Raw genomic sequence first — 26,772 nt, forward strand, 5'->3', positions numbered from 1 at the left:
GAGCCTACATTAGTATGGTGAGCCTCATTAGTATAGGTGTAGTTTCGAGCTGTAAATATTAATTCACTAATGGAAGACACTGGTAGGTGATAGTGAACTGTTGATGTAACCATATGTCACACGACAAGGTTCAGGCTGTTCATTTGCCTGTAACCAAAGGGCGTAAGGTCAAGTGGACGGGGTGAGGGGTACTCGAGCGTCCAGGGGCGCCACTGGGCTACTTCCCTAGGCGAGTGCACAATGGCGCTCATCCCCTGCGTCCCCCTCTTTGTTCCTATCAAATGTCACCCCCTCCGGTGAACATTTTTGTTCAGACACACCGGAAGTGACAGAACAATGTTGCACTTTGAAAGGGCCAACACAATAGATACGGCAATCGATAAGGCACTACTACCTTCGACCATTCGACGACGCCTCTTCAACGCTGAATAATAATACTAGCAATTTGGCAAATATTCATCCGGTGACTATACATTTACGCTACAATATGTATTGTATTATCTGGCACAACAAGCATTATACAATATTAAGCGACTACATACTACGATATGTATGGTTTTATATTCAGTATTAACATTCTATATTTTATAACAGGTTAGGTAGGCATATGCACATAGAGATACGCGGCACGTGTTTTTTTTTGTTGATAATTTTGCATATGCAAAAAAAACACTAGATGTACGCCGATACGCCAAATCTGCATCACAAGTCTCACCCCCCTGGTGTGTTTTTAGTCATATTTTATCCTTGTATTGACATATGTTTGATTGAAGATAACGGTGCTTCCGATATTTGAAGACATTTAGTAGAAACTTGTTGAAAACTTAGCCAGTAGCATAGTCTGTTGCGTTAATACTAACCACCGAGAGGTAGTCAGGTTCGATCTCGTGGGTTGACCTCGATTGAAAATAATTTATTCCGAGTATTATTTATGGTGCTGCTGGTCAGACTTGGATATTTGTGACTCGAAGTTGATCGTTTCTTATCAGAGTTTGCTAGAGTTCCTAACCAAAATTGAAAAAAACCAAGTCACCACTATTTGAATATGATTTAAAATATATAATCTACATATAAGAAATTATGTATGTACAAGTTTATGTTTGTGGAATGGCACGTACCTCACTTTTAGGTCATTCTTAGGATGAGAGCAGCCTCTCTACGTTATTGTGTCTCGTTATCGTAAAATCATATTTTTGCTACGATTACTCATTTTCATCCATCACCGTAAATTCGATGAATGCATAAATAATCGTCAATTGATTAACTCATTATTTATTTATTATTATTAATAATATTATTATATTTATTTTATTTTATTATTTACTTATATTATCTATACATTGCACTATTCTCCCTATCGTCTGGAATAACAATTATTATTATTATTAATAATATAATAAATGTCGCTTAGGAGAAATTTAATAACGACATCATGGGAAAATATAAAATTGGGTACATCGGCTATGCCACTTTTCCCAAAGTATAAATAAATAATAAGATCGAACGAATTTAAGACATGAATATTCGCCTCTCACCGCTGGAGTCTACGTACTCCTCCCGTGCCGCATTTGTGAGTGTTTTACCATTATACGTTTGTTGTATTACTGTTTTTTTAAACCTTCATCATTTTTTAATTCATAACAGGTTTTTGCTTATATTTATGTGATCGGACCCAAATATCGAAAACTATTTCAATAGAATTTTAGTGCCAATATTAATTTTATCAAAAGTGTTGTGCCAGTTTTCAAGATAAAATAGCCGAAAGTTTTAGCATTCTAAGATACTATTACATACGCATTATTAATTGAAATTTAATACGAGAATTATTAATTGAAATGTTAAAAAGTGTTGATTGCGTAACAACGCAAACAAACAAACAGGTGCGACAATTCACACTTATTATATAATCAATCATTGTTATCATTGTAAATATATTATAACATACGTAAATGTAATTTTTCAGAAAATATTAAGTGGAGTTCGTGAGGGGAATGCCCCTTTTTATGATATTTTAAATACCATCGTCCCCTTTTTTTTATATTTGAACAATCAACATTCAACTCAGTCAGTAATTACATACATACATACGTTCAACGCTATACATTCGTTTTGAAAATTCTGCGTTTGAATTTAAAGCACGACTGCAGTACTTTCTTATATTGTACGAAATATGGCGAGAATCTTCAACTTTGTTTACGACACACAGTATGAAAAAGTATTTGCATTTTTGCGGACAAGTTAGTACATTTGTTCGCAAGGTACAGTTATGAATATAAATCACGCGTGATGAACCCCGCCGCAAGGGGTTAGCGCTTTCGGGCCGGAGGGGGTGGGACGAGCGTGCGCCAATGTAAGGGTTAGTCCGTTCGGGTATCGGCGCTTGCGGTTTTAAATAAAAACCCTTATTTTATTGGGGTGCCGGGAAATTATCCGCTCTTTTGGGCCAGGTGAAGTGTTTTTATGTCTCACTATTCAAGCGGAAACGTTTCCGAATGACTTTACTCTTTTGTGCGGCCGCGCGCTCACACCACTCATTCCCAACCCGCCTCCCCCTTGCTACCTTTTGTGCTCATTGTTATGTGACTTTTCTCATGGATTTTATTCCCCAGACTCGGGAATGTATATTTATATATTTTTTTCCAACTGGCGTGTAATTTATTACGTTATTATTATATATTACACGACAAAAGTACTGTGTACAGTTGTGGTTGTAGCCATTACGCGGTTCTTACATAATAGATTTAACATGTCACTAGTATTTCGAAATTCTCACGCTTCATCGTTTATAGACAGGTCTACAATTTTTTTTTTATAAAATGAATATCAAATTGCCTGTAATTCTGTTTAAAGAGCATCACGCAGACTTTGAAGTATAAATAAGTCAAATGTTGGCAATGGAATTGAGTTTGATTCGTGCTTACACTTACTTATATCAATTCATCCGTTTTAAACAATAATCTAATGGATTTAAAGTGAAATTTACTCTTCGTTGATTTTAACAAATGATTCGAAATTAACAAGGTAATTTAATTTTCAGCCATAGTATTTCATTCAAAGTTACTGTCTGCTTCTGATTGCTTATTAGAACAAATCTAAGCATTAAAGCACATAATAGTTGTCATTTATGATGTATGATGATATTTTAATTTAAATGATCTATTTATATTCAAAAGTTACATAGAAGGAGTATTAAATATTATTTGCATAGTAAGTAGTTAGTTGATTAATTAATTCATCAGCAAAATTATCTATTCAAAAAAAGTCTTTCTGTTGTAATGAGTCGGAGTCCGAATCGTAAAAAACTAATCGACTCCGACTCCTTTTTTTGTTATTTTTTTTAATTAATAGTTTTTCGGTATGTGTCAATAGAGTCTCAAACTTTATTGAAGTAAATCCACTAATAAAAATCGTTGAATTGCATGTACATATTTTGTTGTTTTGTGGTCAAAACCGATTTTTTCCTAATGAATCTTTTTTTTATTTTCATTTTACTCCCAATTTTTTATTAATTAAATTGATTTGTTTATTTATGAAATTCATACGAATACACTAATTCGTATGTACATATTTACTTTTTTTATTTATACTTCATAAGAATTACTTTTTGAAATTCCTTTAATTTTGTGTATTTATAAAATCGCTATTATTTTATTGCTATCAATTTTATACTTTTGCAAGAAAAGTCAATCTTACTAAATTCATCCAAGTCGGAGTCGGAGTCGAAGCATATGTAAAGAAAAAGTCTTATTATAACGGTCGAAATAAAAATATTTGTATGTATATCATTACATGCCGATAAGCAAGTGCTGATTACTATTTATTTTGTATCGACATTTAAGTTGCGGCGGCAGTAAATGAACTGTTTTTATCTTAATTTCAACCTTTCCTAAACGACTTTCCGCATGTGAAGTAGGGTTTTAAATTAAAGGAAAAGGTCACATGTTCATTGAGTGTCGTACCGAAGTTACGGGTCGAATGCTCGAAAGATTTTATTTCAGATAATGCGATTACACAAAGCAATCGATGTTTTGTGTGTGTTCGGACCCGACCGAAATCGAGGAAAATAAAGTGTGTTTACCGTGTAAACAGACGTTTAGAATTTAATTTTATTTGTTATATACTCATTTGAATGTACATATATACATACATATATGTATTTCAGTTTAATCATAACGTATGATTTAGATATAATATTTCAAAGTGGCAGTAATGTATTCTAACAAGGTATTTGGATTCAAAGAGAGACATTAAAATGTATGAAGACGTTTTCGCTTGGCAAATGCGATACGTATTTATGATACGCAAATCGGTTAATTTTGTGATACAAAACGTTTAATATTCAAAGCTGCTCTTTATAATGAGCCGGAAGCCGTCATTGTGATATTTTAATCTCGGATTATTTTCTCGTATTTGTTCCAGAAATGTTAAGACAACAGCTATCATAAATATATACGTACCTGTGTTGCTAGAAATACAATGTAAATGTACATATATCCCTATATTAAATAATCAAGTTGGTACAATACGTTTACGAGAAACTCAATATTGATTTTTTATGTATGTAATTTTTCAAAGCTTGTTTGTTCTAGTTTTTTTATATACACTTTTGCTTAAAATATGTAAGGATATTAAAATTACTGTATTACATCTTAGCCACTGAATTTTTACAGTATTTTTGAATATTTCAAGTAAGTAAAATATGCTTTATATGAATATGATAATTTAAAATTGGTATATATTCTTAACTCGAACCTTATTGATGCATCTAAGATATAAAGCGTTGAAAATTTAATATTGAAGTATAGGTACAATGAAAATGAACTATTTTCCAGCTATCCGTGCTTCACAAGAGCGATGGAATGTGAAAGCATAAATAAGTTATTCAGGATTAGGTTATTATTTTGAGGTTTCGGTTTGAAGCATAAATATACGGTTCAAACTAAGCGGGAGTTCATTTCTTGTATAATATGTACCCCGGCGCTATATATATGGTAATCACGCAACGCAATATATTTTTGCGAATTAAAATGAACAAAAGCGACTAGGAGCGGGGTGGGGGTCAACAGGGGGTGGCAATTTGACGTAAACAGTGTCCCAATGAGACCTTTTAACCCCCAGAGGTTCGGGTCAATTTACACGGGCGCGTGGCACTCGTACGACTTCCTAACGAAACATTTAATCTTGAGTCATCTGATAGCGGTAGACGGAGGGTGGAAACCCCATCGAATACCCGACATTTGATGCATGCTTTGTATGAGGGGGAGGGATGTTGGGAGGAAACTATGGGGTGAGGGTGCTCGCCATATAAACGTAGTGGTAGTGTTTATGGCAGGAAAAACCTATTTAACTGGGTAAAAATTAAAGTGTTTCATTCGTTCCGGAACTTTGATATACAGATTTCGGCTATTAATACACATACAAATTATAGACGAGCGTATTCTTAAAATATAAATAGTATCATTATCATTATATCGAGTGATTATTCATTCATGTATATGTACATGAATGAATTTTGAAAATCGTTTTCAGATATATTCTACTTATTAGTAGGTATTTAGGTCATTGAAATCAATCTGGTTATTTAACCTTCTAAATGAGTTTTCCTAAAATTGATGCTAGACCGCTTCTCATACCCGACAACGGTAGATTCATTGAATTTGATCAAAATCCCGTCCTCGTTTTCGAGATAAAATTTACATATTCATAAATACATATGGACATGTATAAAATTGTTTGTTTCAGTGTAGAATATTCGTCAGTTTGGTAGCTCATACACAAATTACATAGATACCGTAGTGTCAAACTACGACTATATGTATGTATGTATATACATATGTATGTGTTTATCGATATTATGTGTTGAAAATTCATCAAAATAATGTATTTTTAAAGCTTTTAGGACAATTTCTTATCCACATTTTCTTTTTAGATAAATTCTTATTTGTATAACAGATATAGAAAACGAAAAACGGAATACGTTGGTTAAAAATATTACAAATGTCGTTGATGGAATGGTGAGGGAAAAGATATTGAAATAGCAATGGTTGGGTCACGTAGCTAGAAGAACGGACGATAGGTGAACGAAATAAGTACTCGAATGATACCTGAGAGAATGTAAAAGGGTGCAAGGAAGGCTGCAGGGGAGATGCTAGGATTAAATCAGAAAATGTGTGGGATGAGATGGATGAGAGTTTCCCAAAAAAGAGACAAATAAAATCATGTTGGAGAAGCCTTCATCCAGCTGAATGGATGGATGGAAGGCCTTCATACAGATGGCAAATAACTATGAATGATGATGATGTTGATGACATTGTTTCATATATCGCATCCTTTGATTGCAAACATGATTAATAATTCCATAATTTTAAGAGTTGTGTTCTCTTTTTCATATTCATTGAGTTTTTCAAAATAATGTTTTAATTCTTTTTGAATAAAAACGTATAAATAAATTTTTCTACTTTTAATATATTTCGTGTCATACGTATTTTATAATAGAAACATAACAAAATTACAAATGAAATAAAATCAACTAGAAAGGATTGTAAAAACTTATTTTTAAATTCAGTATGCCTGATTTTTTGCAATCTTTAAAATGTTGTCCTGAATGATTACGCATGTATGTACATCTTGTAATATGTAAATATGTATGTTATATGGATATGGATATGGTAATAAAACAAATTGCGACAAGTGCGAGTGTTAGATTGACAGAATAATATGTGCATAAATTATTCTCGAACGAATAGAAAGAGTCGTAGAGATGATTCTACTAGTACGAAAATCGGAAACAAAAAAATAAACTGAGATTGAAAATTCAGCTATTGCATTTTGGAATCAGTATCAAAAATTTGGGTCATCCATGGGTCGTTTGTGAGGCCAACGAAGCGAGATCGGTACGGGTCTACTACACGTGCGTTTTTTCCCCTCCCCGGGATTGTATGTGATAAACTCATCTATTTTATCGCGGGGGCAAATGAAAAGTCACCGGGTTTTTTGCGGTCCGATTCCGGGTTCGGCCGTTTGTGCAGCCTCCGCGGGATTAAATTGAATTAGCCACAAAGGGGATGGTTGTATAAACGAGAATGTGTCGAACTGGCCGCGTGTTTCACGCGCGCTTAACTTGATAACGTCGTTAGCGGACCGGGCACGGTAACGGTCGTTAACGTACCATCCCGGCCCTTCAAAAAGTCCATTTTTTGATTATTAATTGGTACAGTCGACATGGACATGCTCCATTTTGCCAACGGTGGATTAGGGGTTGTCTCGCATGGGGGACTAATGCTGTTTGTACGACGCTAGTACTTGGGCTTTTAGTGGTTTAGTGATGGTGTACTGTTCGATAGAGCACGTTTGTCATACCAGTCTCGATATAGGAAGGGTGTTATAACGTTCATATTTACCAGAATGGTTATTTGTTGATTGAAGGAGCCTTGGAGTAGAAAAAAAATGTTTTTGCAAGCTTCATGGATTGCGAATAATAAAGTGAATGTTTAAATTGTATTATATATTTAAAGATACCTGACAGTACATACTTTGTTTTGAAAACATTTTAGTTGGATTTAAGATTTCCTTTTTATTTTTACCTTCGTTTGCTACAGTAAAGTGTTTAAAGAACGATACTCTCTACTCAATATCCGTTACATTCAAGATTCGTTGGCATGAAAAAAATAGAAAGGGGAAACGAATTGGTGGGTGGAAAAAAATATTAGGGTGTGGTAGATATTTTTTAAATAAAAATGGAAATTAATTTTTTGTTGTATTATCTTATATTGTAAATCATGGATCCCAAACCAGTCGATCACGAAGTAACATTTGATAGATCTCAATTGCAATCGGGAATTTTGAAAATAATAATAATTCTCACATTTTAGAATGAAATAAAAAAAATTCTATTGGATATAAAGCGTTTTGGAGAAGACAATATAAACTTATTTTGGAAGAAGTTGAGACAGATTTGCCGATCCACAATGAAGTAAGGTGGTTGAGCAAAGAATAAGGTTTTGAGAGTTATTATCTGAAATAAGATCAGTTTTAATTGAGAGAGAGAGGATAATATTGTGACCTATCTACAAAACAAGGAATGAATGGATGTGAAAACAAATATTTGGATCAATTTTACAACAAGCGTACTGACTTTAAGAAGCTTCATAAAATTTACAGTTTTTCATAATATGAACCCTTAAATATTTATAGTTATGTAACATTGTAACATTACAGGAAAAACCGAATGCGCCATAATGGCATAGATTATGAAGCTTTCAGTATCATATAAAATCAACAATAGCAAAATTGAAAGCTTGTATTTTCGGTATGGCCCGCACACCCCAAACCGGGCCCCTGCCTCCCCCCCAAAATATGTTAAAATTGAAATTAAAAATCATTTCATGAATATTTTTCACAATACATTAAAGAGGATCACCTGATAAGTGATAATATGTAATTTTCGCAAGTTTTAAATAAAATTCATGATGTGAAAATAATAGCTAAGGTATCATTGACAACTTACTACCTGAACATGTCTGCCATGTCTGCCCTCCCGATGCCCGGGCCATGATTTTCAGTATAAATTAGTATGTACGTATGTATGTATATTCAGTAGTAAAAAAGTAAAATTCATAAATAATTGAATATTTACCCCTAAAATTCGATAGTGTAATTTTGTGGATGTTCACCCCTACTTGAATTATCAGAGGGAATGGGTACATGGCGGTAACCATCCTGACTTTTAGTTATTCGCTACATCGATTAGGGTTCAATCGATAGGGATGGTGACGGTACCCTTGTCAACCGATGAGGAGACCTTAAGGAGTTCAATCAGGATTCGGCGTGTGGGCGTACCTACCCCAGAAGCTCAACTCCATCCAACTACCCCCACATACCCCCTCACTGGGGGAGATTCACGGAAAAAACCCTAATTTTCCCCGAGTGTGTCTTCCCCCACTCTTGCCGCCTATCAGATTGTCTTTGTCTGTCGCGTTCATAAATATTTTTCATTTCCTATATGGAAATAAGTTGAATGTTTGCAAAACGATCCTCTGCGGTTAATAATTCAAGACATGTCGACATGCTTCAGGAATTTGAGCGAACAGATTCGAACCGAGGGAAGATAAAGAGATTCCTCGCCGGAGATGGAGGTATACCTAAATGTTCAATTAGATGGCGATGATAAATGGAGCAGCTCTATATTGAATATTCAATCTGAGAATATTAATACGCAGATATAAATCATAATTACATTATTTATTTATCATTTTACTGTGTACCTACGGCATAATTTCATTTGACGGCTATTAATTTGGATTATAGATTAGCGCTGTACGAAATAATCTACGGAAATTAAATATAAATTGAATTGATAATATTTTCACCGGGAATAATTTGCTATTTTAATATGCCTCAAATAATAAAAAATAATTGACTTTTCGGTATAGTATGTACTTGACCTTTATCCTTGGGTTGTTATTTTATCTTTATGTGCGTGAATGAAGTGTTACACATCAGCTTACAAGGTTACACATGTGTGTGAAGAATTATAATATAATATTAATTGGATTAATATTTAAAAACAAAATTTCTCAGAATTCCACTAATCGTACGTGTAAAAATTACTTTCAACGCTAAATCTTTTGAGTAAAAATAAGCCGATTTATAATAGGTTTATAAAGAATTTTTAATATGATTACAATTTATGTTAGTTTTTATTACAAACAAGCTTTAATACCTTGTATACATCGGATGAAAATACTTCAAACAATTTTTAAGTCTAATAATGTACGGAAATTTTATATATGTACATACAAAAATACATACGATGATAGTAATTTCTTTATTATTATTATTGTAATCGTTAACTTGTCGAATGCTTTCATGTGTTTTGGATCGGTTTAATTCTATTTATTTTTTAATATTTAAAATTTGTATGTTATGTAATATAATCTGTTTGATGGAGTTATCAAAACTACCTATAGTTTGGTTCAAGTTTTAACGACGTCCGAAATGGCGGTCTACATACTATAGACCGGACGATGTATCGTAAAGTTCAGGGAAAACGTGAATTTTTAAAAGGGTAATAAATACGAATGAAAATGTGAATTCTTGGAATAGTAACCTGGACGATGACCTAATTACTAAATGGCAGACTACATAAGGCTCACGACTTTCAATGAAATGCCATGAGCTATTCACCACTAGAAGTAACGTATCAAACACCATCAACGATTTGAATTAAAAGCCTACATATTTATGTATCCTTTGTAATGAATTTCACGAAATAGATCTAACAGACATGAGCCAATATATAGAAAGTTTTAATATTGAAATATCACTATTAATGCTTGATGTGCTAAAAAAATTCGTTAGCCACTGTGCGGGATGCTAAGCGTCCCGTTAGAAATGTATGTTTTAAGTTAAAATAATCCAAAATCTGCAAGGTTTATTAATATATTTAGCTATAAAAATCATTTTATCATTAATAAACGTCGAATAATATAAAATAAGAGCAAGAAATGAAAAAATAATGTTTGAAAGAGAACTGTCATTGGAAGGGGGATATCATCTCCAATTTACCACATGATTGACATCTTCAATAAAAAGGTAGACTTTATGTACATTGAATAAGTGGAAATGTACAATGGAATATATTTTGTTTGACAAAATATTTATATTTGATAAAATCAATTTTAAATTATGTTCATTAGGAATAAAAGTTGACTTATCCTATCATCATATTGTTCACATATAAGAGATTAGCCATAATCATACGAAAGCGATTAAACTGTAAGCCAATTTTTCCACAGTGGCATATAAAATTTGAAACAACACATCGGAAACATTGTCACGTGTGGGTATTATTCTTATCGGAAAATTTTAGAATTTTCCGATGTGTGCGATATCGGCAATGACGAAATTGGAAAAGCGCGCACGCTAAGCGCCCCGTTTCATATAAAGTTTTACAATGATTTTACGACGGATCATTATCGGCAGGAAGGAGGCCTGGGAGACGGGGGGGGGAATGTTTTTCCTTCGAAAATAAGCAAGGCTGTCGCTTTTTCTTGATATTAAAACGTCGAATGGGGGAGACCTTTGCGTTTACGACGTCATAAACCATATATATTGTATTTGCGTTTGCGGATTCGAGCCTGTTGAACACCCAGTCACTTAGGGGAGGTTCGACGCCCACCCTCTAAGAATCCTCCCACCGAAATAATATAACGGCTCGGCGGTTTCCGAATCACGAATATTTGATCTGGATATCAAAAATTCACCCTGCGCATTAAGAAACATAAACACACCGTAGGGAAAAACGTGGATTGCGACTGGGATGGGAAGCGAATCTACGAAATTTGTTTGAGCAGCACTCCGCTTAAATTTCGCGGCTATTTATTCATATTTACGAGCCGCTGCCAATATCTACAAGTGCCCGTTTTCGAATATTCCACCGATGGGAAAGTAGTCGTGCACGTTTTCCATTTCGGTATTAAGCGTCTTGAGAGCGCCGAGTGTTATAACACACTTGGAACGTGCGACTTTTCTTGAATCGCAACATCTTTGATGATATATACATTCATATTACATTTATGTAAACATCTAAGTATGGATGTATTTCTTTTTGAAAATCGAAGTTGAAATCGGACCGTGGGAAAATATTGGAGTCGGAGTCTACTTAAATCAACTTAAATATACAATTAAACGATTTAGCACTGAAAATGTTTTAATTTTCAAACATAATATTAAAATGTTGAAGAAGAGCATTAATTAATGAAAATTTGATTTTTGGTAAGAAAAATTCATTTAATTTAATTTTCTTACAAATTAATTATCAACATATTTCTGGTTATCAGTAAAAATATATAAATTTGTTAAATAATACCCTTTTCAAACATAAATCGACTTTTTTTTCGTTTATTTTTTTAATTAAAAGGGAAAAAAAACGGGAAAAAAAACTTTTTCTTAATTGGTGTATTCAATTTCAAGCGATCCCTATTAACTTTTCACGTTTAAAATTAAAGAATGGAACGATGGAAGGGAGTTGCCAACAGCATTGGACCAATTATCGATACATATCATTCGAAAGATTCGTTATTTGTGACTATTTGTGTGACTTATAGGAGTTAAAATCCCAATAAGTCGTTTTAAAAATACACACATTATATAAATATTGTTCAATTTCTGTTCAAGAGCTACCTACAAGATTGATATCTTACATTCATTTACATCCACCAATAAATATTTTGATCATTCATTTCTTGCATTTTGTAAATTTAATAAAAAAAGTAAAACTATGTATGTATGTTCCGAACACTTCAGTCTATTGACAAAAGTAATTGCAATAACAGTTAAAAGGCAGCAATTGACATTTGAAAGACTAAGAATAGTCTTTCAAGACAATTTTGGTTAGTCTTATAGTTTATCGAAAATTAAAAACTATGGGCATAACTGTATACATGTACATAGTTTTTGGTATTAAATATCAAATTTATTAATACGTATGCATTGAAATATAATTCACTTTCTAAGAAGTATTATATAAGTAAGCAAACGTTTTGAGTAACGCGTTATTCAATTAAGATACTAGAAAAAATGGATTGAAACGTAGACAAATCATATGTAATTTTGACCAAGAGTTGGTAGTAAATACTGCTATATATGTATAATATGATTTCATTGTACTGCTTTATATGTATAATATGATTTCATTCATTGTACTGCTATGACTTCATTGTACTACTTTTTATTTTGATTCGTTTCAACTAATATTAATTTTATTATGCATACTCTAACACCCCAATCCCTACTCAATCTATCACTGCTAAACATCACCGTTCAAAATGATTTATATGTATATGCAATGTGTAATCTCCAAGTTACCATAATCATTATTTATGCCTTTCATAATAACTTGTTGAGACGTGTAGCTCATAGCGTTATTGCAACTGTGGGGGTCTAAATGGTATCCCCTCCAGACATCTTTGTGACTGGTGACAAATTCGTTGCACCACCGCGTTGCACATTTGTCACTCGTCGCGACATATGACACGTGTTTTCTGAAATTGTTCTTTTTCATCTGCAGTGAGGGTGAGCAGCCTGAGACTGGTGGAGCTGAGGATCCCAACCCACTCGGTACACAACAGTTGGGCGAGATTGGAGTGCAAGTACGAGCTGGATCCGGGGGAGGCCCTCTACTCGGTCAAGTGGTACAAGGATGGGAACGAGTTCTACAGATATGTGCCCAGGGACAACCCCCCGACTCAAGTCTTCGACTGTCACGGGGTTACGGTGGACGTGAGTATTAAATGGTTGCTTTTATCTCTATTCGGTCTTTGGTAATGGCTCGCCTTCGTTAAACTTGTTCGAGAAGTTCACTCTTGAAATTAAACTTAAATATGTACTTCCTCGCGCGATTAACTATGAACTTAATTTGACACAATGAGGCCCCTTTCGGACGATCGGTGAACTTTATCTACTCTAACTTTGGAGATCGAGCGGGGTGCTTAAGACTCTATTATTCGCCGTTGATCGTTTGGAAATATTTATTATAATGTAATTAAATAAAGACTTTTAAATTGCTTTTTGTAATATTTTTTGTGCTTTAGTAGTTACCATTCAAAAGACTACAAAATAATACTTTTTATTTTGAAAATAATGTATGTAAAATAAAAAATAAAAGACGATTAAGAACAACCGTAGCCTGAAAAAGTGCGAACAGGATCTTTTCTTAGGCAAAAACTGAGGTGGATGGCAGTAGATGATATTGAGGATGATATACGTATGTGCATACATATATGTATATACTAGATAATAAAAGCATTATAGATTATTAGATAGTAATAGTAAAGATTAAACATACATATATACATGTTTTATATTTTTTAAATATCACTAGCCGTATCATATTAAATATATAAAATGTACATATAATATGAATATTATTTTATAATATGTAGTTATTTGGCATTTTTATTTCCACAAAGGAAGGTTTTAATGAACAAAATATTTATTACGTGAAAAGATACGAAAATATATTGTTTTCCCAGAATTTTTGTTTTTGAAATACGGTAAAATGTTATAATAGAAAAAAATGCCACCGAAAAGTTTTTCATTTACATTCAATTTTTATGCGTATAATTTTGTATGTTTTCGGAAAAATTTCTTTTTGTGTAATTAAAAAATAACAAAGTTACTTAACTTTCAGTGTGTAAACAACTGCTGTTATTTATAAATCTAAACAATTTAGTGTGTTTGATTAAAGACTATATTTAATAACTTTATTATATACACATTGAAATTCATTATTATATTTTTATTGCAAAATTCATACATATGTACTTATGTGCATATGAACGTAAATTTCAATACGAATAGGTCCTAACAGGTAACCCCAATGCACCTTCCTGGCCAGAAACATTGTACATTTGATACTACATATGTAATACAAAGTAAATACATATCAATTAACATCCACAGAGATATCTATGTTCAAATTTGTAAATTGGCAACATTTTTAAACAATTCAGCCAAATTCAGTTAATACATATCAATTAAAATCCATGGAGACATTTATGGTCAAATTTGTAAATTTGCAGCATTTTATGCAATTCGGCGAAATTCGAGATTTTGCGAGAAAATAGGTAAATTTGCGAATTTATTGGAACTGTTTCTATGAAAATCAGATAAATTGGCAACTTCTGATAGGAAAAGATCGACCTGGAGTCACACATCCAAGGTCTGGCCAGCAGAAACCAATGGGATTTGAACCCGTGACCGCTCCGTTGAAAGCATTATATGCTAACCACTAGTATATTCTGTTGGTTAATATCACTGCACTGATATTTTTTATTTTTTATTCTGTCAATGTGTGTGTGTGTTTGAGTGTGCGTTTGCTGTTTAGGTGTGTGTACATATGTATTTGTGGTTTGTGTGTGTTTTTGTGTGTGTGTGTATGTTTACTTGAGGTGTGCGTGCATTCGTACGTTACATTTCAGGTATTATTTTCTAACGCATGCGCACTTTATGTGTTCATGCGTTGTTGTTTATTTTGTACTTGGTAATGTACAGTGTGGTTTTTTTTATTAGAACTGTGATGTACGGGTTGTTCTTGTGCGATATTCATGAACAACCGTCTCGTTCTCCGACAAAAGGGTCTCTTAGACTGTATTTTTGGGGAGGGGGAGGGGTGGTGGCCTCATGTTGAGGGCTTTAAGGGTCAAATTCCTTGACCTTTAAAGCGGGCTTAGAATCACTGCACTGTAAAAATGTTCACAAAGGAATAATCCGACAGACGTATGTATGTATGTACCATCATAGTACAATCACACGGCATATAGTACAATATATGCCGTGTGAATTTAACGATATGGTGAATGTAACGATATCTACAAATAGTGAAAATGTATTCGGATAGGATTCGGATGAAACTCCAGTGAAAAAATAACCTTCACTATAACATTGTATCTATGTATGTATACTACGATTGAAATTAATGCAAATATCCATTCGTACAAAGTTAAAAATGACCGAATCCGAGTCCGAGGGTGGCATTGTTTTATATGAAACGGAAGCATAAATCAGCGAAGCAACGTATCATTTGAAGCAATTTTTCCGGATCGTTATGCGGGCTTTTCCCGCGTCGCCGGAACGCTGGCCGCGTCGACTTCCACTCGCCGGAACATCTCGTTTTTTACAACTTCCGGTCGAGCCGGTGCGGGGGAGAGGGGGCTTAAGTGAAAGCGGAAGGTGTTGTCTCCTCGGTGTGCTTATTAGCGTAGGTTCGCGGGGACGCTGATTTGTAAGAAAACAATGAACGGTGGCCAAACAGGCGATGTGGCCATTAGTTTTCTCGGCGCGCCGGCGCACTAATCACTTCCGGCGCCGCGCCAAAACCGCCTGCACGCATTTCCAAGCTAAAGCGGTGAAAAACGGCCGCAGCCTGATTTATGGCCATTATCATTCTGCGAGCTTTTACGCTACAGACGTTTCGATGCCTTTTTAACAGACTTACAGTTATGGGGGAGGGTTTGCTTCTGTGATTGTCGATTGCGTTAGCTGGAGAATTTTCCGGTTTCTATAAATTGTACATAGTAGTAGAGTGGTAGATAACATTTCACGGAATTCGATTTTTTAATACAAACACGAATTCAACAAGAGTTTTTTTTAAGAAAAATGACCGGAGTTGAAGTGGGTTGTATGTTTAAATGTAGAATAACATACATCGGTGGTTAACCCTTTGAATGCTGACCAACGCTCGAATTGAGTATTGTAAAATAAACAAGAATACTACCCTCTAAGCCTTTTCAGGTAGCATTGAAAAAGAAAATGCATTGAACACGGGTCGTGTAATCCTTATCGATGTTTATAAAGACTAGTTTACACCGGAACTTCTGAATTTATAACCATAGCAGAATTTCCCGATGGAAATCTCTAACTGCTGACTATTTTAGATTGTGGCTTGACATTTAGAGTGACCATTACATTTTAACAACAATTAATAAGATGAAACTAGTTTTGGAAAAATACTTTAATAAATTAATAGAATTTTTTTGTTTATTTTATATTGTTGCAAGATATATTAGAGAGTCTAAACACACCTTTACAAAACTCGAAATCCTCGGCGAAAGTTATCTAGGGTGGGAATCTAGGGTTTTTATACCTGCTTTCTATTGGATTTCTAAATAATTCTAGTTAGAAATGTTGGTGAAATTTTCAGCGTGGTGGGTCAGCACTCAAAGGGTTAAGGTGTAATGGTTTTCAACTGAGGGAGTTCATCCCTGGCCCAGTGTTTCTGGTCAGACCGTGTGACTCCAGGTCGATCGTTTCCTACCACAGTTTTCCAATTTATCTGATTTCATTGTTGAAACAGTTCTACTAAAGCTGACAACCTACATATCTTGTCTCTTGCAAATTCGAGTTGATAGCATCTTGAGTTTGTTGATTATGATATTAATACGCTACCCATTCCGTAAAATGCATGATTTTATAGAAATATTAGTACTATCGAATTTATTCACCATCATTATTTTCATAATTGAATGTGAAGTATGAGTGGAATTTTGATCTTTTTTCTTCCATTTGGGCCTCGCAAGAATGTTTTGTATTTGCGGATGGTTCTTATATGTATATCGGTGCTGGCTGTACATATGTACATACATACATAGATGCAAGACATTCCCCATTTAGTAGTTTTACTTTATCTGCTATTATTATAGTTGTATTGATTTTTTATGATTATGTATGAATGTATGAATTTTCTGTGTATGTATGTATTTATTTTTATTTTCTTCATCGCTCTGTATTTTTTTTTTGATCATTGTGGTGTATTAGGGACTGCTGTAATGCCACAATGGCCCAAACTTAAACTTAAATAAATAAATCCATAGATGTCTCTATGATACGGTATAAATATAATTGTTTATGGATGTTTGTAATCGAACAGGAAAGCGCATTGGGTTTATGTGTTAGGGCTTCCTAGTATATGTATGTACATACATATATGTATGTAAATAAAATGACTAAAAAAATTGTTTATTTCATCGTTGTCTTTTTAATTTGATTTGTGAAAATATAATTTAAATTATCAAAATTTTCGTTTATTAGTAATTAATGAGATTTCATACAGATTAATACATCTTTCGCATAGATTCGATGCACTTTGATACAAGCTAACGTATTGTTATTTATTGTTATACATATATTAGACGAAGTATCTTTTTTTTCTACTTACCGATAAAAATACAAGTGCTATGCTAGAGATTATCTTGGATTAATATAAATATCTACATACATAGACGTGTTAATGGTGGGACAATGATTTGAAAGCAAGAAAGGAAAAGTATGTAAGTTGTGAAAATTTCTTAATTAAAACCGTGTATTGACGGAAAATAAAGTGTGTGTTATATCAAAATTGTTTGAATGTATTAATAAACTAAGGTTTTCTATGGTATTATGTTAAATTTTCTATACATATATCTATAGAAATTATTGTATATGCATTTATCATATTTTCACAATCGTGTCAAATGTCAATTGAGGCTACATGTATAATATATGTACATATAATACATATGAATAGCGGAAATAAAAAAAAATGATTTAAGTGCCATTTTTAAGACTTTGAGATACATCGGCTTTTGTCAATGATATGTTTCTACTGTCCATAATTCCAGACATCACTAAGATCAATCATTTGGTTATTAACAGACATTGCATAAAATCTATCCGAAGCAATAATTTATTAATCATTTGAGTAAACTTTTAGGCTCTGTCTTCAAAAAAGTAAATTCCAAATTATATTGGAACATAAAAATTAATTTTTAGTGTGCAAAAATATTGATTTTTCTTTCACATTATTTAATTAATTGAAAATTGACCCTGCTGATAAATTGCAATTAAAAAATCGAAGGGTTTTATAAATCAAACAAGATGAATTTGAATATTTTTTCTAGAAAACACTTAATAAAACACTTTAACTTAATTTTTTTGTTAAAAATTCATTAACAAAAAAAACTCTCAAGTTCCTCACAGTAAATTGATTGCTTGTTATTGTCGTCGAACCAAATATAAACTGGAGTAATAGTGGCCTTTAGAGTGCATCAAACTGTGAACACAGGAAAGGTGAGCTTTGCACGCTCTAATTGCCTGCAATTTGTGGTTCGTTGATAACCGGAGAGAGAGAGAGACAAATCTGCATAACAACTGTCATCATCCGTATCCTAGAAACCACATTTAATTCCCGTGGCAAGCCACGAAGTACTACCAGTTCACTTTAAAACGCAACCCTAATCCTGAACGCGGCTAGTTCAAATGCGAACATTTGCAATACTTTGAATTCACAATTTACAATTCCATATGGACACACTTCATATGACTTGTTAACTTGTTGATCTGTTATTATATTTTGGCACTCGTATATTTTGCTCACGGTTGTCATGGCAAAAGGGGAATCGTTTATAAATGAATTCGCGAACGGAATCGGTACAAATCGGCCACAATTTGTCACAGCTGGGATAGGTGAAATTAAAAAAAAATATTTGTATGTACAAATAAACGAAGCCTCCAGACAATGGGCGCCTGCGAGATTAACAAACAACAACAACAGCTGCGGTGGACGCTCGACTATCAATTATGTCCAGTGTCGTGAAACGCGGATATTATTTTCATTCTCGCTTTTTTCCTCTCTTTTCATTTTTATCATTCTTACTGTTTCGCGTAATTATATTTAGTGACAGTTGATTTATGCGGACAATAGAGGTGGGGGGGGGGGGGGTGCGAGTCGGTCGTTAGGGGTGCGTGTTATGCCAGCATTAGGTGCCCCTATTGAGCTGTTGGCCGACACACTTCGGGGTCCAACACTAATCCCACGGCTCCGGAACGGACCATTAAAATTCATATTTCACGTGTGCTGAACATGAAAGTTAACCCATGACCGAATCCGATCTTCCACTGCGAATTTTTCTGCGAAATATGTACATACATATGTACATATATGTATAGTGTGGCCGTGAGTTTGGCTTCGACAAGGACAAGCTACGATTGATCGATCTAGTGTGGGTCCAATTAAATTATTCATGTATAATATTACGTATATACATATTCAATTTGTATGTATATGTTCAATTGACTAATAGTTACCAAACTTAATAGAGACTAATTGGTCAAATATTAAGTTTACACAATTTTCAGTATGAATAACTTTAAATCTAATAATCACTTTGATATGTTATTCTAAATAATTGAATCATAGATACGTTTCCTTACATATGATGATTATATATGTCATCATCATCGTCATCCACTGCTGGATGGAAGCTTCTCCAACACGCTTCCATTCGTCTCTGTTTTTAGTAACAATCATCAATCTCACTCCACGCATTTTTCTAATTACAACCACCCATCTTCATAATAGCGTAAACATGGTGAATCTAATAGTAAATATTCATTTGTTTTTTTATTAAATTTATTTCAATCGAAAAAAAAATAATATTCAACCAATCGAATCGTCGTTATAGAAACTTTGACTTGTTTTCGACGTTTCCAACCAAAAATACTTACATACATATATATGTATATACAAAGTCTCTTTCAAAAATATATATTAGATTATAAGAAATTTTTCAGAGAGAAACCGCATTTAGTGAAACCGACATTATGTGAATTTCCGTTTCTTTAAAATTATAAAAAAAAATGTACATAGAAGTGTCGTGTCGCCTTTTCAAATTTGAAGAATATTAAAATTGATATTAACAAATTTGAAAAGGAAAAGATTTTGTCATGTTTGTACTATAATTAATTAATTTTTAAAATACTGATCTTGAAATAAAATCATCCCATGTTGAAGTATAATATAATATAAAAAATGGTCGTTTCGAATGAAAAGGTGTGTCCATATATTACGAAAGGGTAGATTAACATGTCCATTTAAAATATCATAAAGATACATTTACTCTGCCCGAATTCGAATGAACGCTAATTTTATTAATCAATTTTTAAAAGGTTTCGTGGTAAAATACAATTAAGAACTATAATTAGATATTAATGAAAGATAGAGTAATGATTATTTTCGTAAACATATGTATATTGTTATATGCCTTTTTGTCTCAATAATTATGTGCGTGGTGGTAGACATCATCATTTGATGGTTGTACCTCCTGCTTGCACAGTTCTTTATCGGATGGTTTATATTCCAAGAGCTATCCGACTTCTCAATAAAATCGAATGAGATATTCTCCACTTCAGTGAGTGTAGGTTATCGGTAATTATTTCAACCTATATGTCTGGTAGCCTGTGCTTATAATTAGTTTTATAATTGAATGTGATATATGAGTGGAATTTTGATCTTCTCTCTTCCATTTGGGCGTCGCAGGGATGTTTTGTATTAGCGGCTGGTTCCTATGTATTGGCGCTGGCTACAGGTGCAAGATATTCCCTACTCTATATTTTATTATTTGACATTTTTACTTTTTCTGCTATTATTATAATGCTATTGTTTTTTATTATTAAGTATATGTAAATGTATATATTTTTATTTTTCTCACCTCTCCGTATTTTTTCGACCATTGATTTCAACTCCTGTAATGCCACAATGGTCCAAACTTAAACTTAAAAAATAAATAAATATCGAAAATATACGATGAATATTTGAATTGAAAAATTTAATATGAAACAAAAGTCCCACAAAGCAGAACAAATTCAAAAATATATAATTGAATATGAATACAATGTATTCGAAGTACAATATCTATTTGTTTTCACCCGCTTGAGCAACTCTGCTAGTATATATTTACTTGCAGAATTAAATATGTATTATGTAAATTAAGTATGTAGGTGTATAAAACACCCTAGACATTTCGATTGAAGCCTATCAGATGCGAACACCCTTTGGTAACGCGATACTAATTGATACATCAATATGACTTGGTGCGACAATTTATTTTTAAACACGCAGCTCACAAACTTCGACAGTATCAAATTGCACTCGGAACGTTTCGAAAACTTTTGCCGAAAGTCTCACGACAGACTTCTTCCTCGAATGCTATTAAAATATTTTCGAGTCGGTCTACCTTCATTTCTCCGGGGCACACTTCGTTTCGCGATTTCACGCTCGTACTATATCCAGCGGAAGACAGTGAAAGTGAAGGGAAAAAATGAACGAGTTGATTTAGAAGCGGGCGAAGGAGCGACTGCGTTTTTTTTTATTTTATATTTTTTTTTATTTCGCGCCGCCGCTTCTATATGTATGCATGAAATACGAAAATCTATTTCAGGGCGTATGAATAAAAAATCAGGCGAAATGATAACACTGTGACAAGCGTCACAGCCTCTCACATTTTTGTATTATTATTTGGAAGTGAAGCTGGGGGAGGGTGGGTTGCGAATACGCTTCTTCAACGTCGCACCAAGTGTTCACCGGGGAAAAAAAGGCAAATATTTTTCGGCGTTGTGTCGATTTTAATTCTGTTAAAATGACATGTGTCGATCAAATATTCATATTTCGACCCTCACGCGTAGGGCTTTTATTTGTTCGAATTGTGAAATCCACGATATGAAATATTCAGTTAGGTTTTTCATTAGATCAAAGTCACTTTTAATTGATCCGTTGTACTATATTTTCTGGCATTGTGCTTATTGTATTCAAATTTACATTAATATACAATTAATTGATAAAAAATATTTAATCTCCCATCCCACTCCTATGTTTAATTTCGTGATATATGTATGTACATATGTACGTTTATACATGCACAGACTTGTTAAAATGAAATAAATTATGATCATAAAATAATTGTTATCAAGTTAAATTACATATCTTTAAGCATTTGAGACTATCTACATATATGCTTACGTTATTTATAGAAATAGTTTCGAGTTTTTACAACTATGGTAATAATTTCAATACCATAAATCGACAATAAAGTTAAATAATTATATTTTAATTCAATTATATACTATATCTATAAAAAAATATTCATTATATACTATATCTATAAAAAAATATTCATTATATCACTAAGCATTCAAACAAATGAAGTCGATTGTAATTTTTTTTAATATTTGTTTAATGTTATTTTATTAGTAATATTTTTTAATAATGCATTAACATATGTACATATCTAAGAAATTTTCAACATGCAGAGTGTGAATAGGCTGAGTGTTTGGGAACTATCTAACTTTTATTGGGCACTTGCCCTTTGACGTAAAGACGCCCAATATGTGTACACTGTCTGATCTAATCCACGTGCATAATTTGGAACTCCTTGCATCCTGATCCTATATTTATATACTTAGGTCTATTATTATATACTAGTGGCCTGTGTGCACATACTTGTGCACTCCATTTGATCGGCCGACACAAAAAAAAGAATAAATTAAAAATACGTATATATTTTTTCTTTAACTTTAAATTTTATTACGGAACATGTGTTAACCGCACTACGTACATACATACCAATACACAAATTAGACAATTATTATATACGATAGTATAGGAATAATTATCTATTTTGCGCTTTTTTTTTCCTGGTAGTTTTTTGATGTTAGTATTTATGATACAATATTGATTAATATGTCTTGCCAGTGATGACGTATAAATGCAAAACTTTATTGAACTCTAGAATGAACTGAACTCTAGAATGCTACATAAGGAATTGAACTCTAGAATGCTACATAGGGTCCAGTGCACAGAAGTATGATACGCTGTATGATTGGCATAACGAGGAGATATAGAAAACGGAATACGAGGGTTAGAAGTGTGACAACGGTGGTTGATGTAAAGATGAGAATGGTACCCGAGATAACGTAAGATGCAAGAAAGGCCACAGATGAGATTAAGGTGATGAAATCAGAAAAATGTGTGGAATGAGATGGATGAGAGTTGCTCAAAACAGAAATGAATGGAAGCCTTCATGTTGAAGAGGCCTTCAAACAGAGACGAATAGACGTGTTGAAGACGTAGTGGATTGTGAATGATGATGTGAAAAAACTCAAAAACCTACACATAATACATACATAGTACAAAATAAGTTGTTCACTATTGATTTTTTCACCCATTTTTGCATGTATTCTCCTAATTTATGGACGACGATTATTTATATAGAACTATCTCTCATTGATGTTACATTATATTCGTTTTGAGTTTCGCAACGCTTTCTCTTTATTTGAAATGGTTGACAGGTTGCAATCGTTCTGCGCGTATACAGTTGAATTTTTGACGCAATCACAACGTAATGTCTCGTGATCATTTGTCACAAGAGCGTCTTCCATTGTAGTGGCTTTTGATGATTTATGCAAACGATTTGCTATGTTTTTCAGTTGAGCAATTCGACGAACGCGTCCATTGTGTTGGGTCCGATGATGTTTACTTCATCGGGGCGTTACCGGTGTGAAGTATCCGGAGAAGCACCTCTTTTTCGGACAGTCTCAGATCATGGGGATCTGGCAGTCGTCGGTAAGTAGCAATTGCACTAAATTTGGATAAAATTTTCTTGTATCAAAAAGCTAATAATTGAATTATTTTTCATTATTAGCATTGCCGGATAAGGGACCCGTTATTGTCGGATCCAAGCCGCGCTACCAGATTGGAGATGCAGTGAGTGTGAACTGTACTTCTAGCCAGTCAAAACCGGCGGCTAAGTTAAGTTGGTTTGTCAATGGCGATCCGGCAAATCCTGCTCTTCTCAAGGGTCCTTATGTGATGGAGACTGAGGATGAGATGGAAGTCACTTCCTTGGGGCTCGAGTTCAAAGTCAGGCCGAAGCATTTTAGAAAAGGAGATTTAAAATTGAAGGTTCGTTCATTGTTTTCTGATAATTAAATTGACTCATCCCTATATTACAATTTGAATTACTAGTATTTGGTGATGCTGCATCTCGTTATGCAAATATTTGGGGGTGTTATCGAATAGTAAACAGCGTGGTTCCATACATATACATACATACATATGTTTGTGTGGTTGTGAAAGTAGAGCGATTAAGGACTGAATGAATATTTTACAATGGAAAATAACTACTTTTTGAAATAATTTTAATCCTCTTTCGCTGAAAATAAAATGATATTTTTGTTATGAAATATAAAAATACACGTATACATATTATAAGTGTCATAATTCCACTTATATTTAATGTTTTACGAGAAATATCTCGTAAAACATTAAATATAATGTTGTGCGTTTTACAATATTTAAAAATACTGGTGGCTTGTAATAAGTTTATTCAGCTTTTCCGAGATTCTGGACATATCGAATTAAAAGTAGTGATAACAATTTGTGAATTAAGTCAAACTGAAGTAGTGTTTTTGGAACACAAAATTGTACTTCCGCCACTTTCTAATATAGCGGCTCATATGTACATTTCAATGGTGATCATAATAATGATTTTTTTGGTATTCTCTTCAAACATATTATTGTAAAAGTGTAGGAGTTTAATTTTATTATTATTTTGGAGACCAGACTTTTATCCATGATACAAAAAAAACTTTTACTTTTTCGACCTTTTATATAATATTTATAATAAACTGAGCCTCCATAAATTTAATAATAATAAGAATATTATTAATATTGACACACTTTTTAAAAATTAAGTAAGTACTATAGCTTGGTGGTTGTGTTAATTACAACCACCAAGAGGTTCTCGAGTTCGAGCTTTGGATTGATTTCGATTGAAGACAATTTATTTGAAATATTTCTGCAGTGGTGCTGGTCAGCCTTGAATATTTGTGACTTTAAGTCGATAGTATCCTATTAAAGCTTGCCAATGTATCTGATTACATTGTTGAAACGGTTCCCCATCAAATTGACAAAAACCACCCTACCTAATATTTGTCACCACTATTTTAATATAATTTAAAATTTATAATCTATAAATTTATATATGAACAAGCTTAATGCCATAGGTATAGCTCAGGGCAACCTGTAATGACATCATGGTAACATATAAATACTCAAATATTTATTTTTAAATTGGTAAAATTTTTTGGAAATTTAAAATTATATATGTATGTATGTTTGTAGGTACGTATTAGGAAATTCCGATACTTATTTATATTATTTTAAAATTTATTTTCTATGATTGGTATTAAAATTTTAAATCAACCTATTTCGACATTGAATACACAACAATACGACCTATTTTTGCGTAAATTTTCCTTGTAAATTAAACGTCACCTTAACACCCCCATATCAATCAAGTTAATCGTAGTTCGACCATGTAACGAACGCGCCCCTAATGAGAGTTTTCTTTCCACTTTGTTTTTCACATGCTCTACGATAAGTACGTACGTACATACATACATACAGCCACAACTTTTTTTTCAATTAAGCCTTATTTAGACCAGAAAGCGACCATTGTGCGGCGTATTCATATAACTTTTTTTTCGTTTTGTGTTAATGTACAGTGTTTAGCAACAATAGCAGCTGTTTACTGGAAAAGTAATGAAGAGAGCGTACAAGGCGAGAGACAAAAGAGTTACACAAAGACGAGAGAGGTCGCCTCCACTAGCAATTCCAGAGCAGACAGGGTTCAGGCCTCCTCTGTAAGCAAGGGAGTATCATCAGCCTCGTGGATTTTCCATTCGCCTGGCAGATTGTGGATACTAACCCTGCTCATCACCTTGCACGGCAGGTAATTTCAATCGGCTCATACTCCAGACTAACTCCCCCACCTTCCTTTATTAGCTACTCCTCTTCAACTCTCTTGTCATATTTACATATATGTATGTACATATGTATACCTACATATATAGATACATTTAAATTGTATTTAAAATGTCCATTCAAATTAAATACTTGTCATGATACACTCTATAAATATACTATACATAATTTTTTTAACGAGAATATTTCCAATACTGAGTACTAACATTGTTTCGTTTACATTTTTCGGCAGTTGAAACGAGTTTTCATCAAAAGAAGAGAAGATATAATGAAATCCGCCCTATTCATCGTATTAGTGAAAATCCAAAGAATTAAATTTTCTTATATGTATTTTAAAATTAGAACAATTTATTAAAAAGTGTTACCGTTGCATAAGTGACTAAAGAATATATTTGAATTGAAGGTGTAAATTGAAATAGACATTTATTGATTGCGCGCGACGTCATCCACGTGTGTTTTGTGAATATTGTGTGATATGATAATTGTATTAGCATTGAATGCAAATTAATTTTTGGAATGGTGAGTGATAGATAGTTTTTTCCTTTTTGAAAACTAACCCATTTATTATATATTATTCGTATAAATAATTATATTTAAAAAATGTAAATTAAGGGTTCTTCAATAGGACTAATGGC

General features: G+C 33.2%; 1 protein-coding gene across 1 annotated transcript in view; it reads left to right on the top strand.

Annotated features, from left to right (window-relative positions):
- Positions 1-26,480, top strand: part of LOC143911826 (uncharacterized) — a 71,577-nt gene extending 45,097 nt beyond the window's left edge. The window contains exons 3-7 of the mRNA XM_077430884.1: positions 13,070-13,281; positions 23,800-23,935; positions 24,015-24,274; positions 25,879-26,105; positions 26,370-26,480. Of these exons, the coding sequence (XP_077287010.1) occupies positions 13,070-13,281; positions 23,800-23,935; positions 24,015-24,274; positions 25,879-26,105; positions 26,370-26,373 (839 nt within the window). The 3' untranslated portion in view covers positions 26,374-26,480. The remainder of the gene's footprint in view (positions 1-13,069; positions 13,282-23,799; positions 23,936-24,014; positions 24,275-25,878; positions 26,106-26,369) is intronic.
- Positions 26,481-26,772: the final 292 nt, after the last annotated feature.

Source organism: Arctopsyche grandis, chromosome 5, assembly GCF_051622035.1.
Source record: "Arctopsyche grandis isolate Sample6627 chromosome 5, ASM5162203v2, whole genome shotgun sequence".
In the NCBI taxonomy this organism is placed as follows: domain Eukaryota; kingdom Metazoa; phylum Arthropoda; class Insecta; order Trichoptera; family Hydropsychidae; genus Arctopsyche; species Arctopsyche grandis.